The 19866-nt window shown below is 48.2% G+C and overlaps 1 protein-coding gene across 2 annotated transcripts in view; it reads left to right on the top strand.

The window, feature by feature from the left end:
- The first annotated feature begins 7599 nt into the window (after positions 1 to 7599).
- LOC119934454 (CXADR like membrane protein) overlaps positions 7600 to 19866 on the top strand; it is a 102234-nt gene continuing 89967 nt past the window's right edge. For both annotated transcript variants that reach the window (XM_038753953.1, XM_038753951.1), the window contains exon 1: positions 7600 to 8381. In XM_038753953.1, the coding sequence (XP_038609881.1) occupies positions 8354 to 8381 (28 nt within the window). In that variant the 5' untranslated portion in view covers positions 7600 to 8353. The remainder of the gene's footprint in view (positions 8382 to 19866) is intronic.

Raw genomic sequence — 19866 nt, 5'->3', positions numbered from 1 at the left:
AAACTGAGATTATTTAGTTTGGGAAAGTGAAGGATGAGAGAAGAGAGAAAATAGGTCCAAACTGAACCAAGATATATTTGGGGAAATATAAGAAAGAACCTGCTGCCCAAAAGCATTGCTAAATCTTAGAATATGTTCTTGGGAAAGCAGCGTAGTCTGGCATAAAGAGCACAAGTAGGGGAGATAGTGGACCTGGGTTCTAAACACAGCTTTGCCACATGCCTCAGTTGCCTTGTGCCTCAGTTTCCTCATCCACAAAATGGGGATTCAATACTTGTCTCCCTTCTCCTTAGGCTGTGAGCCCCATGTGGGTCAGGGACTGTGTCTGACCTCATCCTGCTTTTACCCCAAGGTTTAGTACAGTGCTTGGCACATAGTAAGCACCTAACAAATCCCACAATTATTAGGGTCTGATGAAATCTCCTAGCCTGGATTTCTTTTACATACAGATTAACACCCACCTGCCCTAGATGGCATAGGAGCAGGCCTAGTGGAGACAAGGGATTGGACTAGATGATTTCTGGTAATTCTGCCTGGCCTGTGGGCTCTGCGATCTGTCAGCAGCTGGTGTTAGCTGGGCTGTCAGGAAGGGTTAAGCATACGTGGGGTAACCCAGTTTGAGGTCATTTTATCAGCTCCACAAGGCTGGCAACACATCAGGAATCAGGGCAGCATCTTAATTGCTCCGGAAATGACTTGTCTTGTAGCCTTCACTCTCTGCAGCTTAGATCACATTAGCCCTCGGTGTTCAGTGATTAGCTGGGCGAGCGTCCCCCATCGGGTCACCGAGAAAGGTACCAACTAGCTGCAAGCCAAAGCGCTGGACAGACACCGCGGGGGATGGGAGTTCTGAGTCCCTTGGAGCACATGCGGGGGAGGGGAGAGGCATGCACTGGGCTCCATGGAACACAATTAGAGTGACCACTTGCCCAGTTATATACCAGGCAGTCCAGTTGCAGACTGGGTGTTTAAATAATAATAATAATAATGGCATTTGTTAAGTGCTTTCTATGTGCTGATCACTGGGATAGATGCAAATTTGTGAAGCGTTCCATATTTTTCTTCAAAGCCTTACTGAAGGCAAATCTCCTCCAAGAGGCCTTCCCAGACTAAGACCCCCCCCCCCCCAACTTTCCTCTTCTCCCACTCCCTTCTGTGGTTGCCCTGACTTGCTCCCTTTGTTCTTCCCTCTTCCCAGCCCCACAGCACTTATGTACATATCTGTAATTTATTTATTTGCATTGATGTCTGTCTCACCCCCTCTAGACTGTAAGCTCATTGTGGACAGGGAATGTGTCTGTTAACTGTGATATTGTACTCTTCCAAGTGCTTCGTACAGTGCTCTGCTCACAGTAATCACGCAATAAATACAACTGAATGAATGAATGAATGAATGAATGTAAGATAATCAGGCAGGACATAGTCCCTGTCCCACATGGGGCTCTCAATCTAGGAGGGTGGGAGAACATTGAACATTGAGGTCAAGAGGTACTGACCCCATTTTGCAGACGAGGAAACTAAGGCACAGAAAAGTTAAGTGACTTGCCCAAGGTTACCCAGCAGGCAGGTGGCAGAGCCGGGATTAGAGCCAGGCCTTCTGAATCTCTGGTCCGTGCTCTTCCCACTAGGCCACGCTGTTTCTCTTCCTCCTTTATCTTCTCTACTTCCCTCACTTCCCTAATTCCTCTCTTTTAAAATCTCTCCCTTCTCCCTGCAGCCCCACAAAGTCCTCCGCACATTAATCCTGTCAGTTATACTGAATAACAGGCTAGGGGGTTGGAAAGCTGAAACAGAGCCAGGTTTGCCCTCGCCCTCGCCTTCACCAATCCTGAGATGGATGGGACCGTTTCCCGGGAACCGTGTTTATTCTTGGCTAACCTCAGCCAGGCTGAATCCTAGCTCATCCAAACCAGACATTAAACAACCTCACAGAGGAGGCCGGAGCTCCCTTGCTTTTGGGGTTGCTATGGCGGCTGGGAGCTTCTAATCCCAACCGGACACTGAAAGGAATTTTCTGCTCAATCCAGACCATGAGTCGATCCAAATGGCTCTGCTAAAGGTTCCCCTTTTCAACTTGATCCCTATTTAAAGAGAAGGATCTTAGCTGCTTCATCCCTGGAGTTTCGATTCCTTGAACAACTGATAAGCAAGAGAGCGAGAAAGAGAGAAGGGAAGAGAGAAAGACCTGGAGAGAAGAACTGATAGAAAAACAGACAGATAGAGAGCTGAAACTGCAACAGGAAAATTTAGGGGAAATACTGTGAACTTTCTGACCATGAAATTGTAAACACTAGAATGATGAGCAAGGAAGTTGTGAAATCTCTCTTTAAAAATGGAAAAGATGTTCCAAGATAGGTACAGATCTGCCTGAAGGCAGGAGGATTGACCAGATGACTTTTGAAATCCCTTCCATCCTTAAGATTATAATTATGGGGATGTGTGTGTGGATGTGGGTGGTTTTGGATGTGTGTTTGTGACAGTGTGTGAAGGAGAGAGAGAGAGAGAGAGAGAGAAAGAGAGAGAGAGAGAGAGAGAGAGAGCTTGCATTTAAACAGTCAGGGCTGCTTTCCTCCAGAAATATGCCCTAGAATGATTGCCTTACCAGCCCAGGCCTGGCTTGCTGGTTTTGAAACCTTGTCAAGGTGAGGTTAGAGAAGGGGTAGGTGGAGAAAGAGTGATCAGGGAGTTGGAGGAAAAGGGAAGAGGCCAGGAAGGAGGTAAAAAAGATGTCTTAACAACATTAGTTCACCAGGAACAGTGTTGGGGATTCTCAATAGCTGTTTGGCTGGGGTGGGATGATTTTAATTATATTCTTTCTTCTACCCATCCTTTTCTAGCCCCCGCTTCAGGCTTTCTGTGTGACTCCCTGGACTTTCATTCCTATAAAATGAGGGTAAAATTCCCCAACTCACTTCCCAGAGATGGTGGAAAGAGCAATTATATTACATCATTTTTAATTACACCACCTAGCAAGAAATGTTTCTATTTGTACCAAAGGTTTACCTTCCCATTTCCTCTCTCTCTTATTCCTCTGAAAATATTGTGGTGAACCCCAAAGCTTCCCTCTGAGTTAGACTCCCCCTTAGCAGCATAAAGCACCAAGAAAGGGCTGAGAGAATTTGACTGCAAAACAGCTCACTTCTAATACTCCCAGTGAAGCTGTTATGGATCTGATAAGCTCTCATCTTGGTATTGTAGTTCAGCAGAGAGGACACCCCTGAGTTCTAGTCTTGTCTCTGCCAACTGACTTGCTGTGTGATCTTGACCAAGTCACTTGATCTCTCTGATACTCAGTAAAATGGAGAGTGAAACTTTCTGCCTCTCCTTCCCTCCTGGGAATGTTAGAAGAATAAATAAGATAATTGTTGGGAAAGTGCTTCGAGCTCTTCCTAAGTGAGGAGATTGGGAAATCCAAGCCCTTATTAACAGGCAATCCCTCAGATGTATCTCCATTAGGTGGGGCCACTTAACACCCCCCCCCCCACAACTATGGTTTGACTGAAGGGAAAACCGGGGGAGCCAGGGATTGGAGGCAAAGCCCCTGTAATATCCATCCTTCAGAACAGGCTCCCTGAGCCCCCTGGTGAGAGAAACAGCTGGTTCAAGCTGCTTCCCTTGTTTTGAGACATGGTGTTTCTTTTCTCTGCCCATGGCAATCCCCGCAAGGAGGTTTCCCAACTAACTCTGGCCCAGAACTGCCTTTCCTGCCTGTTCGTTTGCTGCTCCATGGTCCTTAGAGAGTGCAGGCAGCAGCTGCAAGGAGGTGGAAATAGTGTTGAATTGACCCTCTTTTCCTGTCTATGTCTGAATAAATGAAGAGCACAAGTGAGCCCCAGTGGGAGGGGGTTTTTCAAGCTGAGCTGCTTTAGTTTCGCCTGGGGAGGGCTCTGACTCGTGGCCTCCAGCAGAGGAAAGCGTACTGTCTCAGGGATTCTTAGAAAACTCTGTGGCTTGTTCCCCTTGGGTAGCCTGGAAGTGAAATTCCTCTCACTGACCCGGGAGAATCTACCTGCCCAGCTCTGAAGATGAAATAATCAGGGAGTTTAAGGAGAGGTCTCCTTTCCAGCACCATTCTATTTGTTTTATATTCATGGGGATTTGTGAAGGTGGAAGAACTGGGTGTGGATTGGTTCTAGTTCTGTGCTTGTTCTTTGTCAGCCTGATGAGGGGGAGGGCAGAAGGCTCCTGTGGCGATGTTGTATTCTGACCCCATCTCACTGTGTGACCCTGGAAAATCCCTTCCCCTCTCGGCGCCTCTTCTTCCCTCAGAAAAGCAGGGTGATTCAGGCCTGCTCTGGGCCTTCCAGGGATGTTGTGAGGATGAAGCAACATGGCCTAGTAAATAGAGCATCAGCCTGGGAATTAGAAGGACCTGGGCTCTAATCCTGGCTCTGTCACTTGTCTGCTGCGTAACCTTGGGCAAGTCACTTAATTTCTCTTTGACTCAGTTACCTCAACTGTAAAATGGGGATTAAGGCTGTGAACCCAATGTGGGACACAGACTGTATCCAACTTGATTAGCTTGTGTTAACCCCAGTGCTTAGTACAGAGCCTGGTACATAGGAAGTGCTAATAAAATGAAAAAGTGAAGAAGATTTCTGCAAAAGGCCTCTGACCTGATGTTACTAGAAACTGCCTACAGACAAACTACTGGCACTGCTAGCCTGTAGGATTGTGGTCTAGTGGGAAGGGCATGGACCCGGGAGGCAGGAGAACAGGGTCTGATCCCAGCTTTGCCTCTTGCCTGCTGTGTGACTGTGGGTCACTCACTTCACTTCTCTGGGCCTCATCTAGGGGTGAGGGAGCAGATGCCAAAGACTGGGAAAGGGATTCTAGCAGCTCAGAATTTATTGGAGGGAATGAGCAGGGGAGTCTCATGTCTACCAACTCTATTCTATTGTCCTCTCCTGAGCACTTAGTACAGTGCTCTGCATGCTGTAAGCACTCTAAATATATCATTGATTCATTGATTGATCCACGGTGTAGGCCTCAAAACCATCTTGCTTTTCTTAAATTGTTTGGTCAGAAGGGCTACCGCACACTTACGTCAGTTCTGGGAGATTTGGACTATCCAAGAGATGGCCTAGAGACTTTCTCGGCCCTTGGGTCCCCGAGCCTGGATTTTTTTTGGAAAGGACAAGATACAGAGATGGCTTCCCACTAGCCATCTGCGGATAAGCCAACTGGGGTCAAAGGAGCACTGCAGACAGATAGACCTGGCTCTGCTTGGGTCCCAAGGAGCAGAAAAGTGACTCAAATGTCATTCCCGGCCCCTGGATTCCACCCAACCCCGACAGTTCCCTGTGCTCTGGTAACACCAATGAACTGTTTGAAAGCCACTGGCTTGTTTCTTTCAGCAGAAATCCTGAAGCCCCCAACTAGTCAGCTTCATAGCATGCACACAGACACAACCCAGCTATCCCCATTGGTGGTTCAGTAGTAGAGGAAGACTCCCAGCCAATGCAAGTGTTTCTTTTTGAGTAGCAGCATGGTGTAGTGGATAGAGCATGGGCCTAGGAGTCAGAAGGTCATGGATTCTAATCCCAGCTCCATCACTTGTCTGTTGTGTGACCTTGAGCAAGTCACTTAACTTCTCTGTGCCTCAGTTACCTCATCTGTAAAATGGGGATTGAGATTGTGAGCTCCACTTGGGACAGGGACTATGTCCAACTCCATTTGCTTGCATCAACCCCAATGCTTAGTACAGTGTCTGCCACATAGTAAGCACTTAGCAAATACCATAATTATCATTATTATTATTATTATTTAAGCCCTCTGACCACAGCCAGCAAAGAGGCCTAGGCAGGACCAAAAGGGATTTAAGCTAGCTACTAGGAAGAACTTTCCACTATGGTGTGCATAAGTTCATTTTGCTCCAGGTTGCTGCAACAGCAGCAAGTGGATAAGGAAAAGAGAGGCAAGGCTTGTCTTTATGTAAGAGCCCCCAGCACCCAGGACCTCTGACAGAACCTGGAGTTAACATAACTCAGGCGCCTTCTGTGAATCAGACAACCTGGCAAATCCATTTCCTTTCCAGCCACAAATACTCCAAACAACAGTTTATAGCCAAGTCTGAAATATCCTTGTATGACAGGGAAGGAATGGGATGGAGATGTGTTTGTTTTCACAAAATAAAAAAGGATATGTGTGGGAGAAAGCTACTGACTCTTAGCTTTGGACAGGAATAGTTAGACAGAACAGGGTGGAGTCAAGACAACACCTGTTCTCCAAAGCCTTCTCATGAAACATTGCAAGACCCTTTCAGGGCAATGGGGGATGCATTTAGCATGACCCCTTCCTCAGGTGAAGTGGGACAGTGGGCAGTGAGGAACTGGGACACCAACTTACTTTAAGATGCATAGCTATCCTGAGACAGAGCTGGACCCAGCTCTCCCCACCAGCTGGCCCTTCTCCCCACGGCTACTACTACTACTAATGATGACCCCAGAGTCCGGACCCCCTATTGACAGTGGTAAGGCTGTAGGACTAGGAGCCTGGAGGTCTGGGGCCTAATCCCAGGTCTACTATTACGCAATCTTAAGACAACGTCATTTCTCTGGGCTTCGGTTTCCTTATTAGTAAAATGGGGACTAACTGCCCATTCCCCCTTCCCTAGGACTACGAGATCCATGAGAGACAGGGACTGTTTCTGATCTGATTGCACTGCATCTACCCCAGTGCTAAGCACAGTGCTTGGCACATAATAAACACTTAACTATTATTATTATTGTTGTTATTATTATTATTATTGCTGTTGTTATTCCCAAATTGATCAATGGGCCTGTGCCTTGAGGACAGCAGCCATCAAGCAAGGCATTACACCTGGCTTAGATACATGCCCATGGATCTCCTAAGACCTCAGTCCAGCTTGAGACCAATCAGGACTAGCAAGATTGATTAAAGGCTGCTTTGGCGGGAGGAGACAGTGGCCTCAGCCAGAGGAGCCAACTCAAAAGTCAGAGTCTGGAGGTCATGAGGGGGTGGTCCCTCTCATCAGTAAAGAAGTGGAGGGTGCCTGGGTTCTAGCATCAACAGTAACCAGCAGGGATGGAGCCTTGGGGTGGCTGGGCATAGTGGAGTTAACACTCTGTTCAGAGAGCAGACCCGTCCTCTAGGGGCCTGGCTTCAGCCCCTGATGTAGGTCACTAGGAAGGGTCAGGATGGGGGATTTCATTCCCTTGCCCATTGGGCTACACCCTCTAATCCCAGCAGGCTGCTGGAGCCCAGAGAGCCCTGCAAATATTGGAGCTGGAAGCAGCTGCAGGGATGTGAGGCTGCAAGCCTGGGGCTGGGGCTGAGCTGTGGGGACCCCCAGGGACTGTGGAGGAGAGAGCAATGGCCTAGACCCAGGAAGCCGGCCCTGTTGCAGCCCCCTCAGCCCTGATGCTCCAGCCTTCTCCAATTCCTCCAGCAGCCCTGCTGAATGACAGCCTTCAAGTCCCTGTGCCTGGAGAGGCGGTTCTCCACGCACACGACAGCCTCACTCCCTGGCACCAGTCTGTCCCTCCCTCCCTCCCTCCCTCCATCCTGCCTGCTGCCCTCTTTTTCCTGGGATCTGCAGCCAGAGATGGGCTGTTTCAAGCCAGAAGGCACTGACGGTTTCTCCTCCTGCCCTTTTTGGATAGGACATGTGAGGCCTGCAGGGGTTGGGGGGAGAGGCCTGGCCCCCAACCCTGACAATTGCACCAGAGCAGGAAGTCTTTGACCAGAGACCCCAGCCTTTTCACTTTGCTGGAATGATGGCCCGCCCGACCTCCCCCACAGCTCCTGGGGGCCAACAGTGAGGACATATGCAGAGAAGCAGAAAAGTCCTTTAAAAGAGAACGTGTTCTTCAGGAGGCCTGGATGGTTCTGAATGGTTCTACCTCTTCCAGCCAAACTGCCTCAAAACTTATTGCAGGATCCTGAAACCCCACCCCCACCATCCCCCACGCTCACTGCTAATCCCAGATCGGGGTAGGGAGGGGCTGGTGGCAGAAGGCAACTGTGTGGGTTAGGACTCAGAGGATTTTTCTCTCCTTCTTCATTCCTTTTCTCCCCTCCCAGGGAAAAGTGAGCCCCTTCACCAGACTAGTCTCTGCCTCACTCTTTCCTGGGGTTCACGTCTAAGCCGCCGGAGAAGGAAACAGAGATCTAGCAGCTAGCCCGCCAAGACCCTGCAAGCAAAGCCGGGAAAAGGAGAACTGAGAGGAAGAGAGGGGGAGAAAAAAGTTGGTTTCTTCTCCTGGCACATGGATGCAATTATTCAGAGTGCATTCCAGAGGCGTCGCTTTGCGTTCAGGGCAGGTCTGCCCGCCCTGCCTCTGAGAGAAGCAGACTCAGAGAGACCAAGTCCCCACATCCTGGAAACGGAATGTCTTTGCTTTCCATCCTCTTCTTAGGTGAGTGTTGGAGAAAGATTGGGAGCTTGGATCCTGCACTGAAATTCAGGAAGAAAGCTGCTTTTTTTCCCCTGCTCCTGGTTGTGCCCAGGAAAGTCTCTCTCTCTCTCTCTCTCTCTCTCTCTCTCTCTCTCTCTCTCTCTCTCTCTCTCTCTCTTCTCTGTTCTCTCTTTCTCTCTTTCTCTCTCTCCATCTTTCTCTCTCTCTCTGTCTCTCTCTCTATCCCTCTCCCTTCCCCATCACAATAATTTTCAGCAGATGGGAGGAGGGGAAAATTGTGAATTCTGAAGTCTAAAATGTCTTCAACTTGGGAACACCAGGTTTTAAACATTTGTGAGCCCCGGGGATGAAACTGTTTTGGGATCTGGGGTTTCCTAGATGCAGGAATGGTCTGACTTCTTTGTCCTATTTAGTAGTTGGGGTCTCTTGCCCGGGTCATAGATTTAAGGGAATGTTTTGGGGAAAACAGAGGGACTGGGATTGGGTTTTCTACAGGAATTTTTGTTCAGGTTCCTGAAGAGGAGGAAAGAAAAAAGAAAAGCTTTTTCTTTCTACCCGGCGCCTTGGAGTGCTCAGATTAGAAACAGATGTGTTAAAGTGTAAGAGCCAGGGAGGGGGAGAAAAAAAGGAGAGAGGGAGAGGGGAGGGGGGAAATGGTGAGGAAAGTGGAGAGGCGAGAGGAGCAATGGGAGAAAGGGGAGAGCAGGAGGGAAAACCTGCATTGCGAAGGAAAGGAATAGAAAGGGAGGAGAGGGAAAAGGGAAGAGGAAAGAAGACAGGAAGGCAGAAGAGTGAACAAACTGAAGAAAAAGTAGAGGAAAGCTCAAGTAGGGGATACAGGAGAGGGGAGAAGAACAGAGAGCTGAGACATGAGGGGTTGAGCACATTTAGAGGAAAGACTTTAGGATAGGAGGAGTTTGGTGGATTTGGGAAAAAAAAAAACCTTGGGGGCACACCCAGGGTTCTCAGATTTCTCAAGACAGAGTAAGAGACTCTGAAAGACTGCCTCCCTTTCACTAATGGCTCCAGCTGCCGGGCAGAGGGGTTGGGGAGAAGATGCCCTTCAGAGCTGGGTAAACACAAGAGGAGATGGAAGTGAAGCTTCGGGCACTTATGGGGAGGGGGTACAAGGGTGCTGGGCTGAGAGCCCAAGGACAGAGGCCGGGGTTCTGCCATAGCCGGGGTGGAGAGCAGGCACGGGGCCTGTTGAGTATGAGTCACTCAAGTTGAGCTTGAAAATCAGAGAATGGGAGACGAGCTACAGGAGTAGGCTACATCATGTCTGCTGCATGGTTGGCAGTTGGGAAATCTGTGAGGGCTGTGGAGGTACAGTGGAGACAAGACTACTCCATTCAGTCTTGAAGCCTTTTAAGGGGGCTCTGTGGAACAGCCCTCAACATAACTATTCAGCCCAAGGTTTTTTACCAACCCAATTTATTTCAGGAATAAATTAAATTGGCATTTTTAAATTCACCATCACTTATTCAGGACAAAGTAACCAAGAGACAGTGAGTGTGAATGTGTGTGTGTGTGTGCATATATATATGTATTTATGCATGTATGTATATATGTACAGAATCGGGGTATTCAGGGAATCTGCATGTATGAGTGTGTACTTGTGGGGGGAAGGGCTTATTCAGGGAGTGTGTGTGTGTGTGTGTGTTTGTGGAGGGAAGAAGGTATTCAGGGAATCTGAATGTATGTGAATACATTTGTGTGTGCGAGTGCATTTGTGTATATGAGTGGGTGTGTTCGAATTTGGGGAGCAAAGAGATATGACCTGAATGCGTGTATGACTCGGGTGTGTGTGTGTGTGTGTGTGTGTGTTTGTGTGTAGGGAAGGGAGCAATCAGGGAATGTGTGTGTGTGTGTGTGTGTGTGTGTGTGTGTGTGTGTGTGTGTGTAGTTGTGGGCAGAAAATGTCATATGGTTGTTTATACTCGCCCAAGTATTTAGTACAGTGCCCTGTAATAATACTAATGATGGCATTTATTAAGCACTTACTATGTGCAGAGCACTATTCTAAGCACTGGGGAGGTTACAAGGCAATCAGGTTGTCCCACATGGGGCTCACAGTCTTAATCCCCATTTTACAGATGAGGTAACTGAGGCCCAGAGAAGTTAAGTGACTTGCCCAAAATCACACAGCTGACAATTGGCAGAGCCGGGATTTGAACCCATGACCTCTGACTCTAAAGCCCGTGCTCTTTCCACTGAGCCACACTGCTTCTCTACACAGTAAGCACTCAATAAATATGATCGATTGATTAAGGTAAGACAGAAATTGGGAATCTGTATGCACGTGAATGTGTTTTTGTGAGTTTGGGGAGGGAGGAGGTGTGATCTGAATATGTGTGTGTGTGTGTGTGTGTGTGTGATTGTGGAGAGAAGGGAACTTTCAGAGTGTGTGTGTGTGTGTGTGTGTGTGTGTGTGTGTGTGTGTGTGTGTGTGTGTGTGTGTAGGGCAGGGGTCATTCAGGTATCTGAATGCCTTTAACCAATACTCCACCAAAACCACTACCATGGAGATGTTCAATAGTCTTCCATTCTGCTTTGAATCGCCTGTCATGAAGCCTTCCCCCCACTCCCCTCATCCCATCACCCTCCACCTGCCATGGTTCCCTGAGCTTCCTTGTGGCTAATTAGGCTTCAGCAGGCTGGGGTTTTAAACATCAGATCTTGATGGGACACCACCCGACTAGACCCTTGAGCTGTGTGTCCACTGGTCTGGCCCAGCCAACTTCACCATGGGGACTGGATGGCAGCCTGGTCTTCAGGGAAATGCTGAAAACACAATGAGTAATGGCTCTACCCCATCTCATTTCATGACACCAATTGTGGCTGCTGCTGGAAGGCTCCTGAACTTGGTGGAGTCCTACCCAGAAAACACTTCTCTTCCTCCCCATGCCCCCTGGCCCTGGGATTCACCAGGCCAGCCACTCCTTGCTCCAGGTTCACAAAGCCTGAGAAGGGAATGAAGAACCAAGAAGACGGGAGATGAAGGGCTCAGAATCCTATGATGGAGAATGAGGGCGTGGGCTCACAGGGGCAGAAAATCTTCTGTGGACCTGGGTTTGAATCTCATCAACACCACTTCTCTGCTGTGTGACCATAGGCAAGTCATTTAACTTCTCTATGCCTTGGTTTCCTCACCTGTAAAATGGGGATTCAGTACCTGCTCTCCTTCCCTCTTAGATTGTGAATCCCATGGGGGACAAAGACTGTCCAACACAAATATATTGAATCTTTCCCAGCATTCAGTACAGTGCTTGGTTCATAATAGGCACTTATTAAACCAATCTGGTCAGTCATGGTATTTCTGCAGCATCTTCTTTCCCAAGGATGAGTGAAGCAGCGGGTTTAGTAGTCCAATCCAAGCTAAGCAACACTGAGCCTTTTTTTGTGTTGGTGTGGGTGTGGGGTTTGTTTGTGTGCATGTGGGGGGGGGGGGTAGGGGGTGCCTGCAAGCATGTGTGTGCATGTACGTGCAATGCATCTGTGTGTGTTGTTTCCTGAGTTTCTTTCCAAAATCAATTAATCGGTGGTATTTATTGAGCACTTACTGGGTGCAGAGCACTGCACTAAGTGCCTGGGAGAGTACACCACAACAGAGTTGGTAGATCCCATCCCTGCACACAAGGAACTTAATCAATCAATCAATCAATCAATCAACCAACCGTATTTATTGAGCGCTTACTATGTGCAGAGCACTGTACTAAGCGCTTGGGAAGTACAAATTGGCAACATATAGAGACAGTCCCTACCCAACAGTGGGCTCACAGTCTAAAAGGGGGAGACAGAGAACAAAACCAAACATACTAACAAAATGAAATAAATAGAATAGATATGTACAAGTAAAATAAATAAATAAATAAATAGAGCAATAAATATGTACAAACATATATACAGGTGCTGTGGGGAAGGGAAGGAGGTAAGATGGGGGGGATGGAGAGGGGGACGAGGGGGAGAGGAAGGAAGGGGCTCAGTCTGGGAAGGCCTCTTGGAGGAGGTGAGCTCTCAGCAGGGCCTTGAAGGGAGGAAGAGAGCTAGCTTGGCGGATGGGCAGATGGAGGGCATTCCAGGCCCGGGGGATGACGTGGGCCGGGGGTCGACAGCGGGACAGGCGAGAATGAGGTACGGTGAGGAGATTAGCGGCGGAGGAGCGGAGGGTGCGGGCTGGGCTGTAGAAGGAGAGAAGGGAGGTGAGGTAGGAGGGGGCGAGGTGATGGAGAGCCTTGAAGCCCAGGGTGAGGAGTTTCTGCCTGATGCGCAGATTGATTGGTAGCCACTGGAGATTTTTGAGGAGGGGAGTAATATGCCCAGAGCGTTTCTGGACAAAGATAATCCGGGCAGCAGCATGAAGTATGGATTGAAGTGGAGAGAGACACGAGGATGGGAGATCAGAGAGAAGGCTGATGCAGTAGTCCAGACGGGATAGGATGAGAGCTTGAATGAGCAGGGTAGCGGTATGGATGGAGAGGAAAGGGCGGATCTTGGCAATGTTGCGGAGCTGAGACCGGCAGGTTTTGGTGACGGCTTGGATGTGAGGGGTGAATGAGAGAGCGGAGTTGAGGATGACACCAAGGTTGCGGGCTTGTGAGATGGGAAGGATGGTAGTGCCGTCAACAGAGATGGGAAAGTCAGGGAGAGGGCAAGGTTTGGGAGGGAAGACAAGGAGTTCAGTCTTCGACATGTCTAGAGGTGAAGACAGACATTAAAATAAATGTACATAAGTGCTTTGGGACTGAGGGTGGGGTGAATACCAGGTACTTAAAGCATACAGATCTAAGTGCAGAGGTGTCACAGAAAGGAGAGGGAGTTGGGGGGAAAAGGGCTTAGTTGGAAAGCCTCTTGGAGGAGGTGTGATTTCAATCAGTTTATCAATTGATAGTAGTAATTGAGCACTTACTGTGTGCAGAGCACTGTACTAAGTGTTTGGGGGAGTACAATACAACAATACAACCAAGATGGTAGACATATTCCCTACCCACAAAAAGCTTGCAGTTTAAAGGGGGAGACAGATATTAATATAAATAAATTGCAGATATGTACATAAGTACTGTGGGGTTGAAGGTGGGGTGAATAAAGGGAGCAAATCCGGGCCACGCAGAAGGGGGTGGCAGAACAGAACCACTGGAGGTTCTTGAGGAGTGGGTAAACATGGACTGAGCATTTTTGTAGAAAAATGATCTGGGCAGTGTAGTGAAGTATGGACTGGAGTGGAGAAGAGACAGGAAGCAAGGAGGTCAGCAGGGAGGTGGATACAATAATCAAGGCGGGATAGATTAAGTGCTTGGTTTAACAGGGTAGCAGTTTGGATGGAGAGGAAAGATTTGAATAAGACTTTGAATGTGGTGGGTTTTCATTCATCATATATGATGGAGGAGGGAATTCCAAGACAGAGGGAGGACATGGGTAAAATAGCAGTGAACTATTTGCAACTGTCCTACTTTCCCTCAAATTGGATCCATTCCCTCTGTGTCAATCAAAAGCCCGGCTGTCATACATAGTCAAGGAGAAGCTTCTTTTCCTTTAACTGGCCAAGTGCACCTGTGAAGCAGTGAGTCTATGTGGCTCAGGTCTAGAATGACAAATTACTGAGACCATTCAAACAAGAAAAATTTGCATTGTCAATTGTTAGGTGAAAGTATTTGTGTCCTGCATTTTGCATCAGTCCACTATCCACTAATCAAAGGCATTTCTGGAACACTTACTGTGTGTAGAGCACTTAGCAAGCAGTGAGAAGAGTACAATATAGGACTGGTAGAAACAATCCTGTAAGAAGCTTACAGCCTAATGGGGGCGAACCATCTAGTCTATAATAGTCGTGATTCTCTCCTTATTTTAGGGTGGGCAGACCTAGCCCACTGGTTAATACAGATTCATTAATTCGTTCATTTATTTGTGTGTGTTTCGCTGTGCCGTTCAATTTTCCCTCGAAGTGTCAATCAGGGTTGTGTGGCCTGAATGCTTCTTGTTAGCTGTCAGCATTGCTCTGGGAGTCTCTAGATAGTAAGATGTCATGGGGCACGGCAACCTGGTTTGTTCTGCTTCTTTGTTCTGTGCCTGGCACTGCTGCAGAAGAGGATGAATGCTTCATAGACAACTATGCGATGATGATGACCTGAATATTTAAGTATCATCCTCCCTAGCACAGTGTTCTAATAAAACAGGAACTTTTCTCTTTCCTCCCTTAGTTCCCTAAGCCTACAACAAAGCTCTCTTTCCCCTCAACACCAGGTGTCTCTGGCTGAATTGGGTTGAATTGAGCAGGGTAGCTAGGCTGTAAACTTGCAAGTTGTTGGAATCTTGAGGAATTCCCTGAAAAAGAAGGAGTGTGTGTGTTGTGGGGGGGGCGGGGGGTGTGTGCCTGCAAGCATGTGTGTGCATGTACGTGCAATGCATACTCCTCCGGGTAGGTAGGTGGAGGTAGTTTGCAGGGAGTATGTGAAGCTGACTCTGTGAAGGGAGGAAAGAAATTATGAAGACCTGAGTGTACATGTGTGTGTGTGTGTTCATGTGCATGTGACTGAATACATTTCTACTCTTTCAAGAGTAGGGACTGAAAAATATAGAGATAGTAACTGTGGAACTGAGCAGTGAGGTTTTACAGTAAGAAGCCAGTTATCCAAAGTAGTTGGACCAGGGCATCATTCTGAGCCGCAAAAGTTTGGATAACCGAACATAATCATATTTGTTTGGCGATCCAAGCTCTTCTCTTTTTCCAACATCCAAACTAGGCTTAATTTGGGAAAATAGTCATTTGGATCCCCTTGCTTCAGGAAATCAGCTCTCTATGGTTTATTGTGCCCAGATGCTTGCCCAACATGTTTGGATGCACAATGGGGTTCATTATGGTGTGACAAATGTGTATTGTGTGTTGTCCAGTTTGTTACATGCCAAGTAGTGGTATCAGAGCAGGTGTCCTGAATTTCAGGCATCTATACTACTCAGGAGAAACCCTGAGGTGACTGGAATGTCCGATCATCCTATTGCTAAATTCTGTTTCTCAAGTTAGAAAAGGAAGAGGAGCAAGGTGCATAGCGTAGGCCTTGGAGCCCAAAGGTTGTAGATTTTAATCCTGGCTCTGCCACTTGTCTGGTATGCGAACTTGGGCAAGTCACTTCACTTCTCTGGGCCTCAGTTACCTTATCTGTAAAATGGGGATTGAGACTGTGAGCCCCACATGGGACTGGGACTGTCCAAACAGATTTGCTTGTATTCCCCCCACCGCCCCGCAACTCCCCCAGTGGCTTAGTACAGTGCCTGGCACACAGTAAGCACTTAACAAATACCACAATTATCATTATTATTTTAAATGGCATTAGAATAAGAACTGAGGCCATTTTACAGAACTGGAGGAAGGGAGTTCAGAGGGGAGGTTGGGCCAGAAAGGGACACTACGGCTTCTGAAGGGTCAGGAAAAGGAATGAGTTGGTGTTGGCTTGAGAAGCACTTGGCCTGAAGACTGAACTGCTATCCTGGTACTTCTCCAATCAAACTACTTCAAGAAAAGCCAAGTGGAATTCCTTTCATGTCAGTGAGGTCATTATCCGTCTCCCCTATTAGGCTGCTCCTGCTTCCATGGACCGAGCCCCAGGCTGGCCATTCAGGACACTGTCTTATGATCTTTAGCCATGATCTTATAGGTGACCTTGGGCAAATCATTTAGCCTCACGGTGCCCCTCATCATCAATGGTCTTTATTGAGCACTTGTTATATGCAGAGCACTGTACTAAGTGCTTGGGAGAGTACAGCACAACAGAGTTGGTAGACATGTTCACTGCCCACAGTTTGCTTTTTGCCTAGTCTCATATCTCCTACCTCAGATAGAGATGGTGAGAAGAAATGAGAAAAAGGATTTTTGGGTGGAAACAGCTGTATACATTCAGTGTAGGGACCATCTCTATATGTTGCCAACTTGTACTTCCCAAGCACTTAGTACAGTGCTCTGCACACAGTAAGCGCTCAATAAATATGATTGAATGAATGAATGAATATTATTATTGTTGTTGTTGTTATTGTTATTATTATTACCGAAGAAGGCATGGGAGGAAAATAGAAGTAGCTCAATCAATACACACCCTTTTAAACCAAGAGAAACCTAAGTTCCAAACTGAAGCACAGACTCAGACATCTTTTCTCTCCATTCCAGAAAAAATAAAATCCCCTAAAGGCAAATTGCTTTGTGACTTCATTGTTTAAATTTAGGTTTGGTTTTGAGGGGATCGTTAAGACTGGGAGAAAAGCCCTTCTAGCCCAGCCTCTGTCACTTCTCATTACTTCCAGTGACAGTTTCAATTATTTCCAATCACCATCCTGAGGAGAGGAAGGAAAACCCAGCCCAGCCTGGGGTTCCTCTGCCCAAAGACCAATTACCTGATTGCATAAGAAAGCGAAGAGGAGACTGGAGGACCTTCAGGACTAATTTGGAAGGGCTCCAGGTACCTCAGTGGGGTTTTCCCTTGCCCAAATTTCAGGCCAGGGCAGAAAAAGGTGCAATCCTGTTAAACTAAGGGTCTAAGATGTTGGCTTAAACAAAATGGTTGGTTATGTGCCTTCTTTTATGTATCATGTTTTCATATAATAATAATAATAATTGCATTTATTAAGCACTTACTATGTGCCAAGCACTGTTCTAAGCGCTGGGGAGGTTACAAAGTGATCCAGTTGTCCCATGGGGGGCTCACAGTCTTAATCCCCATTTTCCAGATGAGGGAACTGAGGCCCAGAGAAGTGACGTGACTTGCCCAAAGTCACACAGCTGACAAGTGGCAGAGCCGGAATTTTAACCCATGACCTCTGACTCCAAAGCCCGTGCTCTTTGCACTGAGCCACCCTGGATTGGGTACTTTAAAATTGGCTTCAGGTCAAAGCAAATGCAGGTATATCAGGGTCGTCATCATCATCATCATCAATGGTATCTATTTAGCACTTACTGTGTGCAAAGCACTGTACTCAGCATTTGGGAGAGTACAACACAACAGAGTTGGGAGACATGTTCCCTGCCCTCTACAAACTTGCTGTCGAGGAAATATAGAAGTAATTGTTCCCTAATGGGTATTTATAGGAGAAGAATATGGCACAGAGCATGGAACAAGAGGAAATGTGCTGAAATCCCAGAGCACAGAAGTCAGTTGGTCTGAAGGAAAAATTGTTTTAGAGAGAAAACAAGCCAGCTAGGCAGCTAGCTGAGGCAAGCTGTGAAATCTTCTTCCCTAATTTAGCTCTTCAACTGCCTGGAAGTAGAGGAAAAGATTAAGTGACCTCTGGAAAGGGTGGCCAGGGTTTTATGAAAAAGTAGGGATTGCTTTCTGAGTCACGAGCCTTCTGGAGAAGTGAAGAGTTCCTACCAAAGCCAAGTCCTATAAATGGTGTGGCACCAAAAAATGCCCACATGGGAAATGTGCTGACTTCAATTTCTGTTTTAATTTTTGGAGAAACAGAAAACCTCAAAGAGAGAAGGGAAGGCTGTGCTCCCCTGAACATCAGGAATGGTGATTTTTCTTCTCCCTGTTTCTCAGAGCTGAAAGGAGAGGTCCAAATTTCTCAGCATTGAGCTTTTGCCTAAGCCAGACTGTGCCTGAGCAGGACCAGCATCAGGTGATAAGAAAGGTCATTTCGGGGCAGCACATCGCGGGGGTGGCAGAATGGGTAGACATGTTACCCACTAACCCTGCCTAACCCTTAAACCTAACCTAACTGCTGCCTAACCCACTCAAGATGACCACAACTTGGGACGTCATTAAGATGGCATCCACACAAGAAAACAGAAAGATGTCTTCTGCATCTTTCATACATACACGAAAGGCCATGCATAGTCAGGGGCCCCGCTGTCCCCAGCCCCCCTCACCGGCATTGTGTACGTGTGCAGCCACCTTTACCTCATTTTTCATTCATTCATTCAATCGTATTTATTGAGCGCTTACTGTGTGCAGTTATCCCCCCTCCCAGCTTATCCCCCTCACTATTCCCTAAAACAAAATCATCTCGCTCCAAGGTTATTTGTTTTTTAAAATGTTTCTAAAGGGGGCTAAATGGTACAAGGTGGGTGGAAGGGGAAGGTGTGGCAGGAATGGATGGGTGGACCCGAGGCAGAGGGAACCTGTGTCCAGCAGGGCGAGCAGACAGAGGGAGGAGTGGGGTACAGTGAAGAGTGACCAGGAGCAGAGAGGCCCAGAGCCCGGCCCAGCCCAGCCTCAGCCCCAGCCCCAAAGTCAAGCCTAGCTCCAAGCCCCAATCACAGCTGCAGCCACAGTCCCAGAGCTAAGCCCAGAGTGGGAGGTGGAGCCTGGAGAGGCCCCAGCCTCTACCTTTGGCCGTGCCCCAGGGGCAACTTCCAGATGCCACCTTGCCCACACGGCCCTGGAGCCAAGCACTAGGGCAGCTCTAGGGAGGAACCACAGGCCAACACGTCTTGGCACACACCTAGCCAGAGCTAGGTAACTGGGGATGACAGGGGAGTTGAGGATGCCAGGGGATCTGAGAGCGCTATGGAAGTTAGGGAAGCTAAGGGAGCCAGGGAAGCCTGGAGAGTGAGAGTCCTGGTGAAGCTGAGGAAGCCTGGGGAGCTGGGGATGGGAGGGTGGTGGGGAAGGGCTTATGGAGGACAGGCTGAAAGGCTGCAAGCCTCAGAGAGTGGGGCTGCACAGCTGCACTGAAGGGAAAGGGGGAAGCTGCCTGGGAGCCAAGCTGGATTTCCTGCTGTTCATGGGGTTTTCTGGGGGTGAGCTGGCTGGTGCTCCCTGTGCCCGAGCCTACAGCTTGACAACTTGTGGGAGCTGGGGACCCAAGCTAGGAAGCTGGGTCACCCTGAATTGGTGGAGAGAAGGATGCCAGCCCAGCTCCACAGTATCATCCCTGCTGCATTCCTCGGGAATGCCCAGAGTTAGGTTTCCCGGGAATGCCCAGAGTTGCTCACCACTCTGTGAGCAGGCCACAGCTCTGTGTGTCAGCGAGGTGGAAACAATCTGCCTGGGGCATTGCTAAATGGGGAGATAATTAAGTCATTAGAGCAATTCTGGCCCTCCTGCCTGCCAGCCCATCTTTGGAAGGCAAAGATGCCTCTGAGGCAGCTGAGGAAGTACAGGGCAGGACTGGGTGGGAGGCTGCTGGGCTGTTGGAAGGGGCAACCCTTGGAGAAGCCACAGGGGCTCAGGGGTCTGTGGGGTCAGTAGCTGACTTCCTACTACTACTACTACTACTACTACTAATAATAATAATAATAATAATTGTGGTATTAGTTAAGCACTTACTAGGGGTCAGTCACTGTACTAAATGCTGGGGTAGATATAAGCAAATCGGGTTGGACACAGATGGGAAGGGCACAAGACCTGTCCCACATCTTCCCTGCCTCCCTCACAACACAGAGGTGTGGCCAGGGGCTAGGAGGCCAGGGCAGGAGGCCAGGACCAGCCCAGCAGATGGGTTTGGACTGGGGCTGCAGGGGCCTACCAGATAGACATGGCATCACCTCACTTCACTG

Source organism: Tachyglossus aculeatus, chromosome 11 (assembly GCF_015852505.1).
Source record: "Tachyglossus aculeatus isolate mTacAcu1 chromosome 11, mTacAcu1.pri, whole genome shotgun sequence".
Classification (NCBI taxonomy): domain Eukaryota; kingdom Metazoa; phylum Chordata; class Mammalia; order Monotremata; family Tachyglossidae; genus Tachyglossus; species Tachyglossus aculeatus.
This window is presented reverse-complemented; position numbering and strand designations above follow the sequence as displayed.